Source organism: Leptodactylus fuscus, chromosome 5 (assembly GCF_031893055.1).
Source record: "Leptodactylus fuscus isolate aLepFus1 chromosome 5, aLepFus1.hap2, whole genome shotgun sequence".
Classification (NCBI taxonomy): Eukaryota; Metazoa; Chordata; class Amphibia; order Anura; family Leptodactylidae; genus Leptodactylus; species Leptodactylus fuscus.
The window spans coordinates 16,677,618-16,697,724 of NC_134269.1; the positions used below are offsets into that span (position 1 = coordinate 16,677,618).

Here is a 20,107-nt window from a genome sequence, read left to right on the forward strand (position 1 = left end):
GGGTACAAACTGGAACATCTTGGGAGATTCCGGGTGTGGCCTGGCTTCGCCTAAGCTGCTGACCTCTGCCTCTAGCTACCCTTTTTGGTGCTGCACCTGCCTCAACATCCACACTACTTTCCCCGCTTGACATCTGCCCTGTCCAGGTGGGGTCAGTGTCTTCGTCGTCCACCACCTCCTCTTCCAACTCCTGTCTCACCTCCTCCTCCTGCACAATGCGCATGTCAACTGGCTGCCCTGACAGCAACTGCGTCTCATCGTCGTCGATGAGGGTGGGTTGCTGGTCATCCGCCACCAAATCAACCGGAGATGGAGGAGACTCTAGTGTTTGAGCATCTGGACACAGATACTCGTCTGTTAGGTCCGTGGATCGCGAAATGGAGGGGCAGGTTGCGGTACAGTCAAAGGAAGGGATAACAGCTCTGGGGAGCAGGGACAGTTGGGGTTATTGTTCTGGGAAGATTGGGAATTTTGGGTGGAAGGAGGACAAGACTGTTGGGTAAGAGGAGGAGAGGAGGTAGAGGCTGACTGGCTGGTGGACAATGTGCTTTAAGCGTTATCCGACAGCTATTGCAAGACCTGTTCCTGGTTCTCGGGCCTACTAAGGTTTGTACCATTCAGCCTAGTTAATGTGGAACTTTTGTGCAAAGCGCAGAACTTAGGGCCCGCCTGATGTTAAGGGACACACGCTGGTACAAGACTCAACTCACCCTAAGGGCCAAAAACACTGCTGGTGCAAGGCTCTACTCATGCCAAGGGCCTCAATCTCTGCTGGTAGCTCAGCTTAAGGTCCTGTAACTTTGTTTGAAAGGGCTCATGTTAAGGGCTAGAAAAGTGAATTTTGGAAGGTCTTACCACATCACACACACACACACACACACACACACACACACACACACACACACACACACACACACTCAAAATGACAGTTAAGGGTGAGGGCTTTTGGTTTTCCCATTGTCTATTCCATCCGTGGTTGTCATGGGGAACGTGATTTAAAGGGGTGGTTGTTACTGTTTGTTGAGCTTAAATTGGGGTTTGTGTCCATCCATTTGGGGAGTAAAGAAGGTTTCCAGGTATTTTCCCACTTTGATAGAGGTTTTTTGGAATGTGGAAAGTGTGTAGTTGTTAGGCAGTGATGTTGGGGTAATAGAGGGTCTTTGGTGTGTTAGATGCCCCCAGACATGCTTCCCCTGCTGTCCCAGTGTCATTCCAGAGGTGTTGGCATCATTTCCTGGGGTGTCATAGTGGACTTGGTGACCCTCCAGACACGGATTTGGGTTTCCCCCTTAACGAGTATATGTTCCCCATAGACTATAATGGGGTTCGAAACCCGTTCGAACACACGAACATTGAGCGGCTGTTCGAATCGGATTTCGAACCTCGAACATTTTAGTGTTCGCTCATCTCTATTTATGACCCAACGTATTTCCAGGGTTTTCTTTCGTACATGTGGTTTTAAGGTTACAGTCTCCTTGCTTGAAGTGTGGCAGCCCAGAGATCAGGAGATAGGGAGATGTCATCATATGGCTTCAAGATGCTTCTCCTCGGGCATTTATTTGTATAAACATTGTGCCCCGCACAATAGATCTTTGGGGAGCATTTTAACATCACACTATTTTTTGCTGCTTTCCTCTATAACTAGGGTGATACATTAGTCCAAGAGTGTCCTCGGGAACACAGAAGCTTTTACAGCTCCTGCCCTTAGCAGATGGCATGACCACTGGTCCAATGGTAAGTCACATTATGTTGGCACCCATGGATGTATACAATGAATATAAAGAGTGATTGGGAAGCAACAAACCATCTCTGCCTTCTCTTTGAGATGTCCAGTTGCAAAAAAACCTCCAACTTGCTGTCCCAATACAGTTTATTACGATATATAGTCACCTTGTGGTTGGCATCTGGATCACTGCTCTAACCCTATGAAAGTGTCCCTGGCCAAACCACCACAAATAAATGAAAGACTTGGATTACATAGCACTCTTTAAAATCTATACGACCCCTTTTAACCACTATTCACTCTGCTTACGTATTCTTCATATATATTTGTAGAGATACTCACAGTAATTGGAAGGAAATTGTTATCTGCCGCAGTGTTCAGTGTCAGCCGGGCCGTCCCCTCGTCCCCTGTTGAACCCTGCACACCTCCTGGTTCAGCCACCACTTGGATCCCAGTCGCAGGAGAACCATCAGGGTTTGTCACAAACACCTTTGGAGTAAAGAAAGATAATGTAGAGAAACATATAGAATTGAAAACATAAATGTTTCCTTTTGGTCCATAATTGTGCATAATTGTCCATTAATGGTGAATAAAATTGTAAAAAATCTGTCTGCAAATAAAATTGACTTGATCAACCCTAAAAAGTAGTAGACTTGTAAGAGAAATTGAAAATGGGTCCACCACCCTGTTACAAATGAAAGACTTAAACTACTTCAGTACCGGGCCAATTTGCGGTTCAGGAATGGACACATTTTTGGGTTTTCAAGTTACCATTGAGTATGGATTTAACTTCTATGGTAAGATTATGACTAGAGATGAGCGAGTAGTACTCGATTGAGTAGTTATTCGATCAAATACTACGGTATTCGAAATACTCGTACTCGGTCAAGTACCACTTGCTATTCGAATGGAAAAGTTTGATGCAGAACCAGCGTTGATTGGCCGAATGCTATACAGGCAGCCAATCAACGCTGGTTCTTCTCCTACCTTTAGAAGTCTTCTCCGTGCAGCTTCCCCGCGGCGTCTTCCGGCTCTGAATTCACTCTGCCAGGCATCGGGCCTGGGCAGAGCCAACTGCGCATGTTCGCTTGTAGTGCGGGCATGCGCAGTCGGCTCTGCCCAGGCCCAATGCCTAGCAGAGTGAATTCAGAGCCGGAAGACACCGCGGGGAAGCTGCACGGAGAAGACTTCTCGGAGGATCCAGCCCGACCCTCACTCGTGGACTTGGTAAGTGTAATTTGATCGAACGTTGCCTACCCCTGAAACGAGCATTTTCCCCCATAGACTATAATAGGATTCGATATTCGATTCAAGTAGTCGAATATTGAGGGACTACTCTAAACGAATATCGAACCTCGAACATTTTACTGTTCGCTCATCTCTAATTATGACGGGAAATATAAAGGATATCAGTAAGATTATAGGACATGCAGTGTAATGTTGTGCTGAGGTATGGACTGATGGATCATTACATACGGCTATATCATGTAGTGTCATAGATGACATACCGTATGTCAACAAGGGTCACTTACCATAAGGTCAAAGGGCATTCCAGGCTTGAAATATGTGGAAGTTTTGGCAAATGAAATTTTAAAAGGTGATCTGACAATATGAATATCTTCCAGTTCGCTTTCCACGATTTCACTGCCTAAAAAGACAATACAAATCCATTTGGTGGATACAAGATTATATTAAGGCATTGTAAGGGAACTACTAATTCTATTGCATGTAAGTGAGCCTGATCCCAAATCTATGCCACTCATGGAGCCTCTACCCACTGTTTAAAAAAGTGGAAATTGGGGCATAGGTACTTAGGCTAGGTTTATAGTAGCATTGGCTTTCCATCCTTTGGTTCCGCGTGGAGCTCCAAAAAACAGAAACCCCATCAGCTTAAAAAGCCATACCCGCAGAAACCCGCAGACGTAATAGACTATAATGAGGTCCACCGTGTCTCCGCCAATGGTGGAGAGAAAAGTCCTGCTTGTACCAACTCTCATACTGAGTCTCAATCACTAGAGTGACCTTAGCGTGAGATGAACCACAGTGCACCAATGATGCTCCAAGTTGAGGCATATTTTTGGCCACATTTGAGGCTCAGCCTTAGTAAATGTGGGTCCCTATTTTTTTTACTAATAATTCCTCCCTTTTAAATTATAATCTACCATAATATTCTACTGACTGAGGTCCGGTTCACATCAGCATTTGGGGAATCCGCTTGGGGACTCCCCGAATGGAAACCTATACGCATTAAAAAGCGGTTACCTAAGAAACCACATGGACCCCATAGACTATAATGAGGATTTTTCTCTCCGCATGTATCATGCAGAACATTATAGTCTATGGGGTCCGCAGGTTTCCTTTGGTAACCACTTTATAATGTGCATAGGTTTCCGTTCGAATGGTCCCCCAAGTGGACTCCCCAAATGGAAACCTGAACGCTGATGTGAACCGGGCCTGAGATTGATACAATGTAAAGAACAAAAACATAGACTTATACATAAGCTTTAGTTAGACATTTATATATAGGACACATACAGATGTAGCCAAGTGTAACTTCACTTTTCGTGCATTAAGCAAACAGTCACTAATTGGTTTAACTCAACTTTTTCTATTACTTTAATGGCTTTCATATTGAATTATCCCAGTGCAGCGACCTATCAGATTCGGTTTATACAAAACCAGACATAACATGACCCTTAGACGTGTAGGTTTGTGTCAGCTTAGGATACTCACCGGAATCAGTGATGAGAGTAACAGATACATATAAGGAATACTCCAACATGTCATCAATGTTCTTAAAGCTTGCCACAAGATCTCCTCTTTGCAACACGGCCCGTCCTTCTCCCTCCTCAATCTAATGGACAGAAGACGTTATTAAGAAAAGGGGGAATAATATTAAATGGTGGAAGGGAAAAAATAACAAATTAGGAGTCGAAATGACAGAGAAACAAATAATGATAAATGAACAAGAGGCAAAACTGTAAAAACGGAACAAGATCTTTTTGCCATAAGAAAAGAAGATTCCATTCTGAAATACAATGTTCTTACCGGAATTCTCCTTATGGTACTTGTTAGACTTGTTTTTATACCGTCTTTCTTGACCCCGAACAATACAAACGCTTTGCCATTTACAGACTTGCCGTAGAGGAAACTGATATTGAAGAGAAAACCAGAGAAACCACATATTATAGACAGCACAGATGTAACACAAGAATAGTCCTTTCCTTGGCCATCTCCTTGGTCACTAGGACACCTTAACCCCGGTATTGATACAGAGGTGTCTTCTTACTTGTCCTCTTCCTTGGACACGTCAAGGTAGGTGTATCACAAGATAAGGAGCTTTTCTAAGCACAAAACACTAGAGATGAGCAAGTAGTTAAATATTTGATATTCGTTTCGAGTAGCCCCTCAACATTCCACTACTTGAATCGAATATCAAATCCTATTATAGTCTATGGGGGAAAAATGCTCGTTTCAGGGGTAGGCAACATTCAATCAAATTGAACTTACCAAATCCAAGAGTGAGGGTTGGGCTGGATCCTCCGAGAAGTCTTCTCCGTGCAGCGTCCCTGCGGCGTCTTCCAGCTCTGAATTCACTCTGTCAGGCATCAGGCCTGGGCAGAGCCGACTGCGCATGCCCGCACTACAAGAAAATGGACGCTTACAGTCAAAGCGGCCATTTTTTTGTAACGCGGACATGCGCAGTTGACTCTGCCCAGGCCCAATGCCTGGCAGAGTGAATTCAGAGCCGGAAGACGCCGCGGGAACACTGCGCGGAGAAGACTTCTAAAGGTAGCAGAAGAGCCAGCGTTGATTGGCCGACTGTATAGCATTCGGCCAATCAATGCTAGTTCTGCATCAAATTTTTCCATTCGAATAGCGAGTGGTACTCGATCGAGTACGAGTATTTCGAATACTGTAGTATTCGATGGAATACTTACTCCATCGAATACTACTCGCTCATCTCTAGTTATCACGCCATGCTAACTATCTTATTTGTTTCTACGTGTTACCGCCCCCTGGTGGAGGGTAATTGTGGCATTTAAAGGCTTTTGACTACAGCAACACACAGTGAGAATACAGAGGAGACATATGGCTGTTACAGTTTGCACAGACGCTGCACAGTTAATCATTTCATTGCCAACAATATTATTTTGTAAATCTTTTTGCAATAGGGTCAGTTTATTTTGTAATACAATATCAGATTTGCCATTGGCCATCATTATTACTGTGTGTTGCTGCACTGTGATCTGTGATTGTCCACCAAGTATATCTGTGAAGGAATTGCTAGAAGATCAATTCCCCAGTAGCTGACAAGTAATGACAAGACAGTGAGTCCTAATCTGAACCCATCCCCTGTCCCTGCCTACTTGCCTCACTGCCCTAGGCGGCAGAGGACAGCTTGGTGACAGTCCCTTATTATGATATAGGGGATAACACAGAAAGCAGACAAAGACAAACAACAACAAACGGAAGATCAGCTAGCTAAGGGGTCAGAACCAGTCGAGCAGAGCAGTACAGAATAAAAATCCCGGAGAGTAGTCACAACAAAAGCCAAACATCAGAGCGGTAAATACAAACAGTAACAGTATACAGCCAGCATGCACATATAGTAATGCAATAAAAAAGCTTTACACGGACGTGTGGGTGGTCTAATATTCCAAATCCCCCTGACAGGTCCCCTTTTCAATGGGATCAAACACCCATATTTTCCATTCATACTGATCTTCTTACTTTGCTTTAATATCCACAGAAAATTCACGATCATCAATGTAAAAGTATTTCTGCCATGGAATCAGCTTAATCTCAAATGTGGGTAAGACTGTAAGGAGACAAAAAGTAGAAATTGGTAGAAATGTTTAACCCCTTCCCACTCAGTGTCATACTATTATGTTGCACCGTTGTTCTGGAGCAAACCCAGCAGTTGTGCCATCTACATTGCTTATAGGTCAGTCAAATTGAGCCTGAAATGAATGCAAAATTGCATTGTGATGGTGATGTAACATACGCTGATGATGTAAATATTGATACATATGTCCGGATGACCCTGCAATCTTGATGGCCAGGGGTCAACATACATACACAGAGCTAAGAGATGTGCTGGAAAAATGTCCAATAAGTTGTTCCCTGCCAATGTGTAGTCTACTGGAACAGATGGTTCATTCTGTGAGTGTTATCTCTGTTATCTCTGGAAAAGTTGATTTTTTTATTGCAGATTTTGGTGCATTTTTTTAAAATCCAAACCCAGAAGTGGCTATAAAAGGAACGGGAAATACAAAGGGAACGCTTATACTTCTTCCTTCTGCTCAATCCACTCCTTGCAAAATCAGCGACGGAAAAAAAACAGCTCTTCTACAACGTGGGGTCTGCTTTAGCCCCATTGCAGTTGACCATATGAATGGTCAGTGTGCTATGTGGGCTTTTCCCAAATAGAACACCTACCCATTCATGTCTATGGGCCTGTACAAAGGACCAAGAATTACACGACCTATTTCTGTCCGATTTTGCATCTCTGTTTCCACCGCTCCTATTCTTTCAATGAAAGGGGTTATGGAAGCACGGCCAGTGCATAGGCAGCGCATGGATGATATCTGCATGTCCCCCATACACTGCCCATGCCGTTCATGGTCGTGTGCAACCAGCTTTAAGCTGAATTCTCAGTGTTTATGAGTAGAGATGAGCGAACAGTAAAATGTTCGAGATTCGATATTCGTTTCGGGTAGTCCCTCAATATTCAACTACTCAAATCGAATATTGAACCCTATTATACTCAATGGGGGGGGGGGAATGCTCGTTTCAGGGGTAGGCAACGTTCGATCAAATTATACTTACCAAGTCCACGAGTGAGGGTCGGGCTGGATTCTCCGAGAAGTCTTCTCCGTGCAGCGTCCCCACGGCGTCTTCCGGCTCTGAATTCACTCTGCCAGGCATTAGGCCTTGGCAGAGCCGACTGCGCGTGCCCGCACTACAAGCGTACATGCGCAGTCGGCTCTGCCCAGGCCCGATGCCTGGCAGAGTGAATTCAGAGCCGGAAGATGCCGCGGGGACGCTGCACGGAGAAGACTTCTAAAGGTAGGAGAAGAACCAGCGTTGATTGGCCGACTGTATAGCATTCGGCCAATCAATGCTGGTTCTGCATCGAACTTTTCCATTCGAATAGCGAGTGGTACTCGATCGAGTACGAGTATTTCGAATACCGTAGTATATGATCGAATACCTACTCAACCGAGTACTACTCGCTCATCTCTAATTATGAGCACTTAGGACAACAGAGATAACACTCACAGAGCAAACTGTCAGAAAGCTTTCCAGAATGATCTCTCTGAGAAGGGGGGAGAACAGCTTGTATGCACTATATGACAGCAAGTGAAGACTGCAAGGAAAAAGTCAAGCCAAATTTTTAATAAAACTGTATTTGAATGTTTTTTCTAGCCTATATATTGCAATAATGATAATTAAAAAAAAAACTGTCCAAGTGCCAATATGGCCAATAAACATAACCTTGCAAGAACCAACTCGTGTCTCCTAATAACATTCTCTTACCATATTCTTTCACCTCAAAGTTCGTGGTGTGATTATGGAGCGGAGAGTCTTCATATTTTGCCGATACAGTCCATATACCGGTGCTGCAGGGACAGGCAGTAGAATATATGAGCTTTGTATGGATCTGACAATATATATGTACGCTATAAGATATTTCAGTATGGAATATTTACCTCACTAGTTCTGGTAGATTGTAGGATTTGGAAATGATGCCGAAGTCTTTGTCACTTACGACAGCGTCTCGCTTAACAATGATATTTTCAGGTGTCTGTGCGGAGAAAAGAGAATCAAGACGACACAACAAAGGATCCATGGCTGATACGTGTTCACAATATAATGATTTTCATTTACAATAAGTTAACACAGCAGATAAACATGTTGTTTCATCAAATAAAAGTTACCAAATGGTAATTAAACTCTATATAAATTTTTTGACTGTTTCCCTATTTACATCTTGGGAAACATATTTGCATATTCTTCCTATGGGAAGAATATGCAAATCTGTCTTCCATGATGTAATTAGGAAGTCAGGTGCCTCAGTGTTGCAAACCAACAGAGGGCGCTCACTGGAATGTGCAAGCCTGTCTTCCCTGATGTAGTTAGGAAGACAGAATCTCAGTGAAATAGCCCAAGGCTGAGATTCTGTTCCATATATATATAATTGATATGCTGCGATTTTCAAAACTGCCATGGATCTTCAATTAATGACCTATCCTAAGTGGTCTGTTCCTATGACAGCTGGAGGCATTGTGAAAGCTCCCGGTCCTACTACGGGACCTATACTGCTGAGTTCTGCCTATGGCAGTATTGTAATAATTATACCTGCCAGTTTAGATATTGTCTTGTGTATAAGGGCATGTTGGGACTTGATTATGTATAAGATAAAGCCATCACTTGATCAAGGCCATGATAAAGTAATAGTGATTGTGAAACGGCCATGGCTCTGTTTGCACCGGACCCTGCCCTATTTGTACTGTGTAGTATGATGTAATAAAAGAAGATAAATCAATATAAGGGAGATGTGCTGCCATGATTCTTTATTGATGGTAATCATTCAGTCGCTTCAGTTGCTATATGGCTGCTCAGACACCATGACCGTCAAGAAAGTCAACTCTGAAAAAGGGGCAAGGCTCAGCAGTTTGCCTTTTTATTTTGGTGAGCTAATGGAATATAAAATAGTTTTCTTGCATACTATGACCACTGTGCAGGAAAGAAGTCAAAATGACAGAATTCCAATGTCCCGGGTTCCTAGGAGCCCTAAGAATATTGTACACTATGTTTTATAGATAGGTTCCTAGGAGTCTTATGAGTATTCTACACTATGTTTTATAGAGAGGTTCCTAGGAGTCCTAAGAGTATTCTACACTATGTTTTATAGATAGGTTCCTAGAAGTCCTGACAGTATTCTACACTATGTTTTATAGATAGGTTCCTAGAAGTCCTAAGAGTATTCTACACTATGTTTTATAGATAGGTTCCTAGAAGTCCTAAGAGTATTCTACACTATGTTTTATAGATAGGTTCCTAGGAGCCCTGAGAGTAGTCTACACTATGTTTTATAGATAGGTTCCTAGGAGCCCTGAGAGTATTCTACACTATGTTTTATAGATAGGTTCATAGAAGTCCTAAGAGTATTCTACACTATGTTTTATAGATAGGTTCCTAGGAGTCCTGACAGTATTCTACACTATGTTTTATAGATAGTTTCCTAGAAGTCTTATGAGTATTCTACACTATGTTTTATAGAGAGGTTCCTAGAAGTCCTAAGAGTATTATACACTATGTTTTATAGATAGGTTCCTAGGAGCCGTAAGAGTATTCTACACTATGTTTTATAGATAGGTTCCTAGGAGCCCTGACAGTGTTATACACTATGTTTTATAGATAGGTTCCTAGGAGCCCTGACAGTGTTCTACACTATGTATTATAGATAGGTTCCTAGGAGTCCTAAGAGTATTCTACGCTATGTTTTATAGATAGGTTCCTAGGAGCCGTAAGAGTATTCTACACTCGGTTTCGAAAAGTCCTGGCAGTAGTATACATTATGTTTTAAGCCAATTTAAGCTGTGGTTTATACCAAAGTTGTTTAAACCGAAACAAATATTTGGACTGAACAACCCAAACTGAAACTAACCAAATCTTGGGAGGATTGTCGATCTGTAATAAGGACTATAGGAGGAATTCATCAATCGCGGGCCGGAAATGCCGCGATTTGCCCGCGGCGGAGACGCCACAGGAAAAATCGCTGCGTTATACAGTATGATATTACAAGTTGTCTTACCAAAAATTCAATAACCACAGTTTTTTTCACCGGGGACAGCTTGTAGTCCATAGAAAAGACTCGGTACTGAACTGCAGAATGAAGACACAGAAGATGAATTACAAGACTGCCAAGTGGTCATGGACCATATCCAAAACCATATGGGGTCTTTGTACTGCTGAGAGTGACTGTATCATAGAGTACATAGAAGTATGGGGTGCTGAAGAAGTCCTAAACAATCCATGTTATTACCTTTAGACCCCGGGGTGTAGATTGTTTTGTCTGTTTGAATGATGATATATCCACTTTGGTGGCCCAGCAGGACAACTTTTTCCATATTGCACACGGGAGACCTCACAGTCACGTAGACATATTGTTTGACATTTGGATCCTTATTTAAATCCTTAGATGGAATCTGAGAAGAAAAGGAAAGGAGAGATTACCAAGTGCTCCATAAGGCCTCATGTACATAGGGCAAATCATACCAGAAAATCTGCTCCATTCACCAGTCAGATCTCATAGTTTGAACCTTGCGTCATAGTGATCCATGATCTCTGGCGTCCCAGTCTCCTAGCATCTCTACAGTCCTATACTGTATATAATATGGACAGTAGAGGTGCAAGGTGGCAGAGACTCCCATCCTCATGGATTACTATGATACAAGGACTCCTACTTCTCAGTTGGGTTAGGACCTGGAATCTGGTTGATGTACAGATTGGATATTCTTGTCCAGATTGGTCCATGTCCATGGGACTTAAAGAGGCAGATCAAGGACTGATACTTCTTGTGTCACTCCTTCTACCTTGTAGGTTGTAAGTTTTATAAACAGGGCGGTCACTTCTGTTTTGGAAATTGATCATTGACTTATTACTCTAATTCTTCTTCTTATTTTGAGAAACAAACATCTAAAGTATTTTTGATGTTGTGTTGTGCCACAATTTTACCGTGACTTTAGCTGTGCCCAGGAATTTGTTGCCATCATTGACGGAGATCTTCTGCTTTGCTAAACTCAAAGCTCTCTTGGGAAAGTCTTGAATCTCAACTTCGGCCTCAAAGACCTTGTCATGTCCATCTATGACGATGGTTTCTTCACTCTCCAAACGTAGCAAGTTGGGTGTAATGAGAGTGCACCTAACACAGGAGGGAAAAATATCATCAGCCCAGCCAAACCCATCAGAACAAACAATGAGATTGGATTAAGGTCTTTCAGGTTCCTTGAGTAAAACCCAAAAACAAATAGACAAAAAAAAATAAAATAAAATTACACCAGAGATTTAGCAGAGCTGAGTGTGCGCAGAACCCTGCAGCACACTCAGCTCTGCTACATCGGACACTGCTACATCGGCCAGCACTGCTACATCGGGCCGTGCGCTCAGCTCGGCTACTCCAGCCAGCTTGGCTATTTTTCCGATTTTTTTTTTTATGCCTCCGTTGTCGTAGTTCCTGTCTCACCTCCCCTGCACAGTTAATGGTGCAAAAAACTCGCCATTATACGTATATACTTGAGTATAAGCCGACCCGAATATAAGCCGAGGCCCCTACTTTTACCACAAAAAACTGAGAAAACTTATTGACTCGAGTATAAGCCTGGGGGGGGGGGGATCCACCATTGCAGATAACGTCTGGTCATGTGCATTACAGTTTAGTAACTCCATGTGCCTCGTAGTAATAGCAGTTAACCCCATCATGTCCCTCAAATTAACCCCCTGTGTGCCTCACATAAGAGTCACTGATATGTGGGACATATGGAGGTAATAATTAGGTATCTTCATAATTAAGGTCCTTTATTAGTACCTCCATGTGTCTCACATATTAGTAACCCTTATATGAGGCACACAGGGGTTAATGTGAGGGACATGATGGGGTTAACTGCTATTAATGTGAGGCACATGGAGTTACTGAAACTAAATTAATAACCCCAAATGCCTGACATTACAAGGAATAGTAACCCCAGCATGTACCTGTGTGTTACTGTCACTTTATTGTAGCTTCCTCTCCTTCATACAACAGACATCTTATGTAAGACACAATGAATCCTGGCCACCGGCTTATCTGCAGATGATACATTCTAGTGGCTACAGGATCTTGGATGACATCACAGTCACGTGACCTACAGGACAAGCCAATCACAGAGAAGTAGCACTAAAGGACCTCCCCCTTCATTTAATTTAGGCAGGTACTTCCAGTTTTCTGTGCTGCGTGGACCCTGACTCGAGTATAAGCCGAGGGGGGCTTTTTCAGCATAAAAACTGGCTTATACTCGATTACATACAGTATGTAAATAACAAGAAATTTTAAACTGAGACTGTGGACCTTCTCAAAAATAATCTGGGAGTAATGGTGGAGGAGGATGAGGAAAACGCAAATCTATTAAATGTCTCCTTCTCTAATGTTTTTATACAGGAAAATGCAATAACTACATAACTAGAGATAATATAAATTCTACATTAACCCTTTCCCTGTCACCCACGTATTTATATGTCTACCCATGGTGGCACTTTTGTAGCAGAAGACTCATGTAATATGCCTTTAGGATCAGTTAAGGCTATAAAGATGATCTTGGATTTATTGTAAAGAAGAAAATCTCATCGTTAAAATAATACAAAGATCAACATGATACTTCTTACAGGTCCGGAGTAGTTTGCTGGTGAAAAAGCTATTTGTCATTGAGATCCCAATGCAGATCTCAATTCCCGACAGAATTTTTAACAGCCTATCACTCTGAATCTGTTCTTGGTATCATTGTAAAGAGGTTAAATTAAATTGTACAGTGCTTTATTATTACTAGATAAACCTGACAGTGGTAAAGACTTGGGGATTATGGTGGACAGTAAGCTTACCTTTAGTGACCAGTGTCAGGCAGCTGCTGCCAAGGCAAATACAATCATGGGAAGTATCAAAAGAGGTCGAGACATTTATGTCAAGAACATTGTTATGCCTCTATACAAATCACTGATATGGTCACACATAGAATATTGCGCACAATTTTCAGCCCCAGTATACAAGAAGGACATAACAGAACTAGAGAAAGAAAAATAAAGTGTAACCAAGACAATTAGAGGAATGGATAGATTGGAGGACAGACACAGATGAACACATTTGGGAATATTCAGTCTAGAAAAAAAACATCTATAGGGGAACCTAATCATAATGTACAAATACATGAAGGGACAGCACAAAGACTTCTATTTTGGTCTTTCTTTTTACTCCTAGGCCAGTAACAGTGACAAGGGGACGTCCTCTACACTTAGGCCAGTAACAAGGGGACACCCTCTACACCTAGGCCAGTGACAAGGGGACACCCTCTACACCTAGGCCAGTGACAAGGGGACACCCTCTACACCTAGGCCAGTGACAAGAGGACAACCTCTACATCAAGGCCAGTGAAAGGGGGACATCCTCTACACCTAGGCCAGTGACAAGGGGACACCCTCTACACCTAGGCCAGTTACATGGGGACACCCTCTACATCTAGGCCAATGACAAGAGGACAACCTCTACATCAAGACCAGTGAAAAGGGGACACCCTCTAAACCTAGGCCAGTGACAAGGGGACACCCTCTACACCTAGGCCAGTGACAAGGGGACACCCTCTACAGCTAGGCCAGTGACAAGGGGACACCCTCTACACCTAGGCCAGTGACAATAGGACAACCTCTACATCAAGGCCAGTGAAAAGGGGACACCCTCTACACCTAGGCCAGTGACAAGGGGACACCCTCTACACCTAGGCCAGTGACAGTGACAAGGGGACACCCTCTACACCTAGGCCAGTGACAAGAGAGACAACCTCTACATCAAGGCCAGTGAAAAGGGGACACCCTCTACACCTAGGCCAGTGACAAGGGGACAACCTCTACATCAAGGCCAGTGAAAAGGGGACACCCTCTACACCTAGGCCAGTGACAAGGGGACACCGTCTACACCTAGGCCAGTAACAAGCAGACACCCTCTACGCCTAGGCCAGTGACAAGGGGACATCCTCTACACCTAGGCCAGTGACAAGGGGACACCCTCTACACCTAGGCCAGTTACAAGGGGACACCCTCTACACCTAGGCTAGTGACAAGAGGACATCCTCTACACCTAGGCCAGTTACAAGGGGACAACCTCTACACCTAGGCTAGTGACAAGAGGACAACCTCTACATCAAGGCCAGTGAAAAGGGGACATCCTCTACACCTAGGCCAGTGACAGTGACAAGGGAACAACCTCAACACCTAGGCCAGTGACAAGGGGACACCCTTTACACCTAGACCAGTGACAGTGACAAGGAGACATCCTCTACACCCAGGCCAGTGACAGTGACAAGGAGACATCCCATACACCTAGGCCACTGAGTGTTTTCATAAGCATGGAAAATCTAATTAGAGCCGTACAAAAAGTACAATACAATATCATTTGTTCATATATTGTGGCAAACTAATTCTAGTATATGTAATGCTACAACAGGCAATATGATCCAAGTGTAGACCATTGTCATGGAGAAAGTTGGGAAATTTGCTCTTTGCCCATGCTATATCCAGCCCACTCAGATAATGAACCACCATGGGTCTTGCTATGGACATGTACAAAGTTACATCAGTGTGATCTGTGTTGGAGCTGCAGTCTCTACCATTGTCCTAAACCTTTTCATTCCTGAAATGACTACATTGTATTCCAGGGTGGTATCATGGTCCTATGTAGGGATAATCATTACAGAGCTTATAGTCCAGTATCTCATATAATAAATCACATTAAGGCTATAGTAATATAAGGGAACCATGCGAGTCACATTACGTAGCCATTACAAACCTATAATCATCTACATATCTACCAGAGACATAACTGCAGGGTGAGTTTTTGCAATAATCCAACATTTCATTACAGGTGAGGTATTTTTTTTTTTTTTTTAATGTAGATTAGGAGCCCCATTTAGGGATCACAATGTACTTTTTTTTTTTGTATCAGTATGTCTATGGAGGATGGAAGGAATTCCACGCACACACAGGGAGAACATACAAACTCCTTGCAGATCTTGTTCATGGCAAGATTCGAGCTGTACAGAGTTCTGTCAACTCTGCTATACCTGAGATGTAGCAGAGCTGGTTCCGGCAGAACCAGCGTTGATTGGCCGAATGCTGTACACTGTACGGTATTTGGCCAATCAACGCTGGCCAATGCTTTCCTAGGCTGACAGGGATCCCGTCTAGCATATAATGGGCTGCCACGAGATAGAGCCCCAAAGAGCTGGGTGAGTGACATTCCCCCCTAAATAAAGGTAATCCCTAGCTAACCCTGCCTGTACAGCTATCCCTGTCTCACAGTCACATAGTTCACAGTATCAACCGAATCCACCATTTGTCTAAAGTGGAGGTCATCTGATTTCGGCAGCCAATTACTTTTTCCAATTTTTTTTCGATGCCCCCGTTGTCGTAATTCCTGTCCCACCTCCCCTGTGCAGTTATTGGTGCAAAAAAACGCGCCAGGGAAGGTGGGAGGGGAATCTAATTTTTAGTCGGTGTTCGACTGGAATCAAACTTCTCAAACGGCCTGATATCCTATCGAGCATGTACTCGGTTGAACGCTGTTCGCTCATCTCTATTAAGGATCACACATACACTTATATTGCAATGCAAACCCAAATATTCCAGCATTCTCTGCTAAACAATGCGGTGTCTTTGTAGTCTTGTCTTCAAAGACCACTTAACAAATGGGCACCTTGGGCAGTTATTCAATATGTCACCCTATAAAACTGCCCCGTTACAAAATAGTCTGCACGGAACAAAATCTACATTATATCTAAGGACTAGAGGGAGGACCCGGCTTCGCACGGGTATATTACATTTTATGTTTTTTTTTTAAATGTAGATTGTGAGCCCGACATAGAGCTCACAATGTACATTTTTCCCTATCAGTATGTCTTTTTGGAATATGGGATGGAAATCCATGCAAACACGGGGAGAACATACAAACTCCTTGCAGATGGTTTTATGCCCTTGGTGGGATTTGAACACTGGGACTCCAGTGCTGCAGGGCTGCAGTGCTAACCACTGAGCCACCGTGTGGCCCCCTTACATTTTATGTTTGTGTAGTGGCCCCATAAGAATTGTCCAGTTTTGCACTGATGTATTTTGTATGTGGTTTGTGTGTATGTCCATAAGCGTCATGTGATTATGTGTATCTCATTTTGGATGTCAGTGAAAAACCTGTGATCAGTTGTTATGGATACCTGGAGTAAAGCTGTATCTAATCCTTCCCCGTGTAGTACTGTGTTTAGATGCAAGTATCCAATCCTTGTTGGTGTGGTACTTTGTGCAGATGCACATATCTAATCCTCCCCGTGTGGTATTGTGTGAAGAGGCGCGTATCTAATCCTCCAGTAAGTGAAACTGTGTGCAGACGCGCATATCTAATGACTCTGGCTTGCGGTACTGTGTGCCGATGCGCGTATCTAATACTCTGGCGTGTGGTACTGTGTGCAGATGCACATATCTAATCCTCCCCTGTGTGGTACTGTGTGTAGACGCGCGTATCTAATCCTACGGCATGTGGTAATGTGTGCAGACGCGTGTATCTAATCCTACGGCATGTGGTACTGTGTGTAGACGCACGTATCTAATCCTACGGCATGTGGTACTGTGTGCAGACGCGTGTATCTAATCCTATGGCATGTACAACTGTGTGAAGACACATGTATCTAATCCTCCCCTGTGTGGTATTGTGTGAAGAGGCGCGTATCTAAACCTACGGCGTGTGGAACTGTGTGTAGACGCGTGTATCCAATCCCCCGGCATGTGGTACTGTGTGCAGATGCGCGTATCTAATCCTATGGCATGTGGTACTGTGTGTAGACACACGTAGCTAATCCTCCCCCGTGTGGTACTGTGTGCAAACACGCGTATCTAATCCTCCCCCGTGTGATACTGTGTGCTGAGACGCGTATCTAATTCTCTGGCTTGTGGTACTGTGTGCAGAGGCATGTATCTAATCCTCCAAAGTGTGGTACTGTGTGCGCACACACGTATCTAATCCTCCCCTGTGTGGTATTGTGTGAAGATGCGCGTATCTAATCCTTTGGCGTGTGGAACTATGTGTAGTCGCGCATATCTAATCCTACTGCATGTGGTACTGTGTGCAGACGCGTGTATCTAATCCTATGGCGTGTACAACTGTGTGCAGATGCGCGTATCTAATCCTCTGGAATGTGGAACTGTGTGTAGACGCGTGTATCTAATCCTACGGCATGTGGTACTCTGTGCAGATGTGTGTATCTAATCCTATGGCGTGTACAAATGTGTGCAAACGCACGTATCTAATCCTCTGGAGTGTGGAACTGTGTGTAGACGCCTGTATCTAATCCTTCGGCATGTGGAACCGTGTGCAGACGCACGTATCAAATCCTTCAGTGTGTGGAACTGTGTGCAGAAATGCGTATTTAATCCTCTGGTGTGTGGGACTGCGTGGAGACCCGTGTATCTAATCCTCTGGCGTGTGATACTGTGTGCTGATCTGTGTATCTAATCCTCTGGAGTGTGGAACTGTGTGTAGACACGCATATCTAATCCTCTGGAATGTGGATCTGTGTGCAGACGCGTGTATCTAATCCTATGGCATGTGGTACTGTGTGTAGACGCGTGTATCTAATCCTATGGCATGTACAACTGTGTGAAGACACGTGTATCTAATCCTCCCCTGTGTGGTATTGTGTGAAGAGGCACGTATCTAATCCTACGGCGTGTGGAACTGTGTGTAGACGCGCGTATCCAATCCCCCGGCATGTGGTACTGTGTGCAGATGCGCATATCTAATCCTATGGCATGTGGTACTGTGTGTAGACGCGCATATCTAATCCTCCCCCGTGTGGTACTGTGTGCAGACGTGCATATCTAATCCTCCCCCGTGTGATACTGTGTGCTGAGACGCGTATCTAATTCTCTGGCTTGTGATACTGTGTGCAGAGGCATGTATCTAATCCTCCAAAGTGTGGTACTGTGTGCACACACACGTATCTAATCCTCCCTTGTGTGGTATTGTGTGAAGAGGCGCGTATCTAATCCTTTGGCGTGTGGAACTATGTGTAGACGCGCATATCTAATCCTCTGGAATGTGGAACTGTGTGCAGACGCGTGTATCTAATCCTATGGCGTGTACAAATGTGTACAGACGCGCATATCTAATCCTCTGGAGTGTGGAACTGTGTGTAGACGCCTGTATCTAATCCTTCGGCATGTGAAACCGTGTGCAGATGCACGTATCAAATCCTTCAGTGTGTGGAACTGTGTGCAGAAATGCGTATTTAATCCTCTGGTGTGTGGGACTGTGTGCAGACCCGTGTATCTAATCCTCTGGTGTGTGATACTGTGTGCTGATCTGTGTATCTAATCCTCTGATGCGTGTATCTCAGTTTTGATATCAGTGTTGTATTGTGCATGTGGAGTGACCGTGTGTATTGCAGTTGGAATATGAGTGAAAGACTTGCAGGTTTGTATTGGCTAAGGGGGGGGGCACTGTGTTTGGAATGCTGTATCTCAGCAACGGTATGTCCGAGCGAGTTGGAGTCTCATCTTAAACCTTCCCGGATACCTGAAGTATCTCTGTACCAAATTTGGTGAAGATCGGTCCAGTCGTTTGGTTCGCATTAGAGCACAGACAGAGAGACGGACAGACAGACAGACAGACAGACAGACAGACAGACAAGAATTAATTTTTATAAGATAGGGAGATAATACTTGTACTCACGGTTGTGCAAAGCAGCCAGCCAGCAGGGCGAGTAGGGTGAGACATAGAAGTCTGCACCCCATGGTGTATACAGGATGATGTGTAGCTACTGCTGGGCACTGGGGTTATATATCATCTATGGGATGGACAGAACAAACATTCCTCAGTAATAGGGAGGAGAGAGATTTGCAAATTCCTTTATTTCCAGTAACGCAGTTCCAGCAGATTGCACAATATACAGAGATTGCGTCCTGAGCGTATACAAACATCAAAAAAAGAAAATCAGATGCAGCAGTGTAATGTAAGGAGACTCGTACCCAGCGTGACACGGGGACAGATAATATCCATTCATACGTATAGCACATAATAACCCTGCTATTATTACACATGTATATTTGTCAGATTAACCAATTTCAGCAGCACTTCCTTGTTTGCAGTGGGCATGTTACTGCCAACGACCAAGGCAGCGTTCACCAGGAAGTATATCACCTGCCCTTAAAGGGAATTTTGTAGATCAAGTTTTGTTTTTTATTCATTTTTTCCCTCATGTTATTATCTATAGTAACCCTTTCACGAAGCAGGAATTTTTGTGTTTTCACGTACTGCATGTATTTTCAATTCCATCTAATTCAGAATTTTTTTTTTCCCACTTCCCAGTACATTGTACAAATCAATAAATGGTACAAATTTTAAGGTACAACTTGTCATGCAAAAATCTAGCAACCCGGTGGAGGAGAACGGAGAGAGAATGGAATGAGACAACACGGGCTGTGCCACCTGCTAGGCCTGGGACGCTACTCACATACTCCGAACCCTCCACGAGGCTGTGCAGAAAAGGGGGTCCTGCTGAACTACCTGTTAGATGTGGTAGAGCCCTTGTT

The 20,107-nt window shown here is 43.7% G+C and overlaps 1 protein-coding gene across 1 annotated transcript in view; it reads right to left on the reverse strand.

Moving 5' to 3' along the window:
- Nucleotides 1-19,309, reverse strand: part of LOC142202395 (venom factor-like) — a 78,914-nt gene extending 59,605 nt beyond the window's left edge. Inside the window, exons 1-11 of the mRNA XM_075272489.1 lie at nt 19,248-19,309; nt 11,471-11,657; nt 10,779-10,941; nt 10,548-10,618; nt 8,440-8,534; nt 8,267-8,349; nt 6,458-6,545; nt 4,772-4,874; nt 4,457-4,577; nt 3,256-3,371; nt 2,066-2,212 (exon numbers count right to left, since the gene is read on the reverse strand). Of these exons, the coding sequence (XP_075128590.1) occupies nt 2,066-2,212; nt 3,256-3,371; nt 4,457-4,577; nt 4,772-4,874; nt 6,458-6,545; nt 8,267-8,349; nt 8,440-8,534; nt 10,548-10,618; nt 10,779-10,941; nt 11,471-11,657; nt 19,248-19,309 (1,236 nt within the window). The remainder of the gene's footprint in view (nt 1-2,065; nt 2,213-3,255; nt 3,372-4,456; nt 4,578-4,771; nt 4,875-6,457; nt 6,546-8,266; nt 8,350-8,439; nt 8,535-10,547; nt 10,619-10,778; nt 10,942-11,470; nt 11,658-19,247) is intronic.
- Nucleotides 19,310-20,107: the final 798 nt, after the last annotated feature.